This window comes from Triticum aestivum, chromosome 7A, assembly GCF_018294505.1.
Source record: "Triticum aestivum cultivar Chinese Spring chromosome 7A, IWGSC CS RefSeq v2.1, whole genome shotgun sequence".
Lineage (NCBI taxonomy): Eukaryota > Viridiplantae > Streptophyta > Magnoliopsida > Poales > Poaceae > Triticum > Triticum aestivum.
In genome coordinates, this window is record NC_057812.1 from 462,235,849 (window position 1) to 462,241,453 (window position 5,605).

The 5,605-nt window shown below is 57.8% G+C and overlaps 1 protein-coding gene across 1 annotated transcript; it reads right to left on the reverse strand.

Moving 5' to 3' along the window:
* Positions 1-487: 487 nt before the first annotated feature.
* Positions 488-2,384, reverse strand: LOC123151107 (endoglucanase 19). The gene is made up of 2 exons (XM_044570880.1): positions 2,113-2,384; positions 488-2,029 (listed from the first exon to the last, which is right to left on the reverse strand). Exons 1-2 carry the CDS (start codon positions 2,320-2,322, stop codon positions 755-757), a joined length of 1,485 nt encoding a protein of 494 aa, XP_044426815.1. The 5' UTR covers positions 2,323-2,384; the 3' UTR covers positions 488-754.
* Positions 2,385-5,605: the final 3,221 nt, after the last annotated feature.

Consider the following 5,605-nt stretch of genomic DNA (forward strand, 5'->3'; position numbering starts at 1 on the left):
TTGGTGCAGAATATAGCCATGAAGCCATTTTTTATTGAACAACAAACAGACAGTATAGCGACAACTTAAAAAAGAAAGGGGAAATAACATCCAGCCTGAGCGTGTCCTCCCGAACTCTTGAAAGGAGTTTGTATCTACAAGGTCCTACGAAATAATTTTTCCATTCTAGAAAAAATAAGCTTATTGTAAGTCAGACTTGTTTAAGTTTGACCAATTTTATAAATTATTACTCGTATGTATAATACCAAATACACATGCTATGAGAGTATATATTTTATAAAAAATCTCATGAGACTAACCAGTAGTACGGGTATTTGGTATTCTAGGTCTTAGCACATAGGAGTAGTACATAGTAGTATGTGTATTTGGTATTGTATAAATCTCATGTTTGTTTCCCGTGTAGTATATGTTATACTAATATTTATATACTTCTTTTGATAACATGTTTTTTTATAAACTTAATCAAACTTAAATAAACTTGACCTAGGAGAAAATTATTATTTTGGAACGAAGGAAGGACTAGTATACTTTGATAATTGGCACCTTGCAGTTCAGATATTTAGCAAGAAAGGCCGCATACGACTCGACACGATACGGTTACCAGCGAGCCCAATACAATACGGGCGCAGGCGACGGGGGAGCTCAGCTCACACAGCTTCTGCTGTCTGCCATGGCGCTCCCACTCTGTCACATGCCAATCTGATCCACACACACGTCACACGTGACACGCTACACGGGAACGCACACCCCCTAGCTACTTCCTGGTGGTTCCGGCAAAGAACGCGAGGGCACCGACGAGCGGCGCATTGATGTAGGTGGCGGGCTCGGACTGCGCGTAGTTGCCGCGATCGTCGTCGAAGCCGTCCCTCGAGTCCGGCCCGCCCACCACGGCGCCGACGAGCACGTTCGGGTTCGCCCCGCCGGCGTGGAGGTACTGGAACCCGGCGTCGCAGCCGATTCGGCCCGGGTGCGCGCGCACCGACGGCATGGATGCGCCCCGGTGGTGCGCGCGCTCCGGGTACCGCGCCCCGAACCCGACCATGTACGACCTCCCCGCCGGGTTCTTCCCCAGGATGTAGTCCACCTGCCGCTTCGCCAGCGCCACCAGGTCGGCCGGCGACACGACGCCGCCGCCGCAGGACACGGTGGCGCCGCTGGACTTGAGGTACTTGGAGTAGGCGAGCAGCAGGAACGTCGCCGTCGTCACGTACTGCATGTTGCTCTCGCCCTCCTTGTAGATGAGCCCTCCCGGCGTGTACTGGCCGGCCTGGAAGCCGCTCGTCCCGGGGACGAGCGAGCAGATGTAGCTGTCGGAGTGAGCCTTGTAGAGCTGCAGCCCCTGCAGCTTGCGCCGCAGGAACCCCCTGGAGAGCAGCACCTTGGTGCCGACCCTCTTGTCGTCCCAGCTGAAGGAGTAGTCGTCGTCGCCGGCGCCCAGCTGCATGCCGTACGCCTCCACGTACGTCATGTACGACGCGTTGTTGGACGCGCGGTGCAGCCACGACGCCGCCCACAGGAGCTCGTCGTGGTAGCCCGAGTAGGAGCAGTAGAACGGGCAGACCTCGGAGCTGAGGGAGTCGCTGTAGGAGCCGCGGTGCCGGTCGGCGAAGTCGAACACCTCCATGGCGGCGTCGAGTAGGCGGGAGGCGTAGGCCGGGTCGGAGCGGCGGAACGCGATCGAGGACGCCGCCAGCGCCGCGGCCGTTTCGCCGGCGACGTCGGAGCCCGGTTTGTTGGCGTCGACGCGGTAGACGCTCCGGGGCGTGTCCATGTCCTCGGGCCGCTCCCAGCACGCGTGGTCGCGCCCCGGCTCGCCGACCTGGACGTAGAGCACGCCGGGGGTGGCGGTGGCGGCCTTGAGGAGGTAGTCGGCGCCCCAGCGCACGGCGGCCCTGGCGTGGGGCAGCTCGGCGCCCATGAACTTGCCGAAGTCGGCGACGCTCCAGGCCAGCATCGTCGTGGAGAAGGCCATCGGCAGCCCGAACTTGAGGTTGTCGCCCGCGTCGTAGTACCCGCCGACCAGATCGACCTGAAAACACACACGGCGAGGTCAATGCCGGACCCGGACCCGGTGACTCACACACACGAAGAACCGAGCGAGAAAAGGCGTACATTGTACTGCGCGCCGTCGGTGAGGCCAGAGTCGGCGCGCCACGGCATGCGGTTGCCGGGGGGCAGCTTGCCGGAGCGCTGGCCCTCGAAGAAGATGATGGACTTGGCGAGCGCGTCTGCGTAGTTGAACGCCGCTGCCATGCCCGGAGCGAACAGCAGCAGGTGGAGCACCGCCACAGTGGCGACCAGGCTGCCTCTGCTCGGGTCCATTGCTCTCTCAGCTCGGTGCAGGGACAGGGCAGCTAGAGTTTGTGGGGCTACTGCTGTGCTGCTTGCTTGGTGCGACCAGATGAGAGACCGGTCCTATATATAGATAAGATGTGGCGGTTAAGTTAGTTTGCAGTTGTAGTACTACTCCCTCCGGTCCTTTTTACTATGCACATTGGATTTGCTGAAAGTCAAACTTTGCTAAGTTTAATTAAATTTATATTAAAAATTATTAGCATCTAAAATATCTAATAAATATAATATAAAAATATATTTCAAGATGAATCTAATGATATTGGTGTTGTTATGTGAATGTCTATAATTTTTTATACAAATTTAGTTAAAGTTGGATGAGATAGACTTCGAAAAAACCTAATATGCAGAGTAAAAAGGACCGAAAGGAGCACGTATCGATTTGCTGCGAGAAATGGGGAGGTTGGGGCCGGAGACAAGGCAAGCAGGAGTTCAGAAAGAAAAGCCAAACGAAATTAAGCAGTACTCCTCCAGTGATCAAGCTTTGACTATATATAGGGAGTAGTATAGCTTGCTTGCCCCTCTGCCTTCAGGCTCTGAGTTCGGTGCATTATTTTCACCAATCTTGCTTAATTAAAGAGAATTCAAAAATTGATTTTCACTCCTTCTTTATGAGCAAATTCGGAGATAAGGTGGTTCGTTTCTTGGGAGCAAAATCAGCCGGCAGTTTTCCGGAGTAAAACACCGGCCTTTCTGTTGTTTTTGTTCCCTGATTCTTAATTCAGCTGGTCTGCGTGCCGCGACGACATGATCAACAGTCTCCTTTTTTTTGTTTCCTTTTCTTTTGGGATTGACCGGAGTCTCGCCATGGAAAGCTGAGGCACATAGCCACCGGCCATTGCGCATCAAAAGCGACCGTGCGTAGTACATCGTGATGCTTCTCGCAGGATACGGCGGATGGCCGGCCAGTCTTTGGGGTACGTAGCTTGCTAGGGCATCGGCGGCCGGTCACTTTTCTCGGAGCAAAGCAAAAGCACGCGGCTGCCTGGTCTCCGGCTTCCCCGTTCCACGGCCCATCGGTTGGCGGTTACAGTCTCCTTTCTTTCTTTGTTTCTTTCTTTCTTTCTTCTCAGCGTGAATGCTTTGCTTAGCCTACGGCCGGCTCGGCATGGACCCATCTCTCTTGCCATGAGTGCATCAGATAATTACATGCAGGGTAGAGCCGAGAAGGCATGATCACTGTTAGTGGCAGGCTTGCAATGCGGTCACACCACAACATGGATCATTCATGTGGGATGGGCCTGAGTACGCCGCCTAATGATGCCTCCCAATTCGCAAGCATGTCTCCAACTTGCTTTTTGCACTTGACTATTGTCGGGTGGTAGGTGCGACATATGCCAACGGGTGGCTTATCATTGTGGGAGCCAGTAAGACATCGCCGGTACCTGGAAACGGGATAAGGCGAAGACATGCACGCCGGCGGATCTTACCCAGCTTCGAGGCTCTCCGTGGAGATAACACTCCTACTGCTGCTCTGCGGGGTCTCCGCATGTTCACTAGATGAATCGAGTAGCAATACAACGCTCCTTGAGCTGTTTGGTGGGAGGAGGAAGAAGGGCACGGCAAGCCTGCTTCTTCTCCTTGTGGGGTGTCTAGGACTAGTAAGGGGTCCAACCCTTTGCATGGGTGCTCCGGGGGGTTTATATAGGCCTACCCCCCGGGGGTACAATGGTAATCCGACTGGGCACGGGGCCCAGCCGTCTGTGACTGCGCTCGCCGGCTTCTGCGCCGGCTGCTGGGGCCCGCCGACTGGTGGGTCCCGCCGGCCCCTTGGTCGACAGGCAGGCCCCACTGTCCAGGGCCTGGTCGGCGGCTGGTTACCATGGCTCCATCTTGTTGACGTGAGCTTCATCGTGGTAAGCGCGGCTACAGTACCGCCGCCTGTCAGGCGATCGCTGTAGCCTAACCACGTCTTGTCTCCTTAATGGGGCGTCCTCTTCGAGGAAGGCGGCAAGCCGGCTGCGGGGAGCCGGCTCGTCTTGGGCCGACTAGTTGGAGGCGTGGCCGCCTTCGGGCGTCTCTCTGCTCAAAGGGGCCCACCGTCTGTGGGCCACGCTGGCGGCCCGTCGTGGGTGATGCCAGGGTCAACATGGCAACAGTGCCGCGCCGGGCGGGTCGTGCCTAGCCCGTACGGCGCACCATGCCAGGCGTGCTCCGGGATTCGGGGGTGGCAGGCTTTACTGTAGCCACGCCCCGTCGCACCGCCGTTAGGTGGGTGCAAACTTTGTGGGTACGGTCTTGACCGCTTTATAGGGAGCCGGCTTCTTGGAGTCGGCCTTCTCATGGCCGGCTTCTTGGAGTCGGCCTTCTCATGAGGGCTAAAGTCGGACCGCCTTCCGAAAGCCGGCCTGGGTTGCAGCCAGCTAGGGGAAGGCGACCCCATGTCTTGGATTCTTGAGAGCCGGGCGGGCTCGTAACTTTTTCAGAAGGGCCAGGGGAAGCCAGCTAGGCTACCCATGGCTATTTACTCCGACAGTAGCCCCCGAAGCTGATCGAGCTCCGAGGTGAGCAGGGGGACGAGAAGCTTGGTCAGCTTCCCATCCTGAAGAGCCGGCTTAGCGGGTGTACGCCGACTTCAGAGAGCCCCGCGTCTTGTAGGCGAGAGGAGGGGGGGCAACCCGCGTGCCGACTACGGGCCCTCCCGCGGCCACGTGGCGGCGAGATCCTGCGAGCGCACGCGCGCGACGGGACGCCGCCGCAGGCCCGGGCCCGCCACTCGCGAGCCTTGGTCCGGGCGCGGATCTTCCGTGGCCCACAGGGGCCGCTCGCCTTCTCGAGGCAGTTTTGTTTCGCCGTTAAGGCTCGATAATCGCGGGACGTGGGGAGTGGGCACGATCGATCCCCACGCTTTCCCACGCCGCGCCTCCTTGGCTCCGCCACGTGAGCCTATAAGTAGGGGGAGGAGGGAGAGTGACAGAGGTTCGCACGCTCCCTCCCGCTCCGCCTCTCCTAACCCTCGTCTTCTTCCTCTCGCTGCCGTCGCAACTTCCCGTCTCAGCGCCGTCGCGTTTCTACACCGCCTTGCTCCCATGGCGTTGTCAAGCTCGTGGGACGGCTCCAACGTCCATGAAGACCACGTGGAGTTCCTTCGCTAGACCCGGCGCCTGCCCGGCGCCGACCGCGTACAGGTCCGCCAGGCGCCCGCGAAGGAGATCTCGCCGGCGCCCGAGGAGGGCGAGCGGGTCGTCTTCCGCTCGCACTGCCTGCGCGGCTTCGGCCTTCCGGCGAGCGGGTTTCTGTGCTCTTTCCTGGA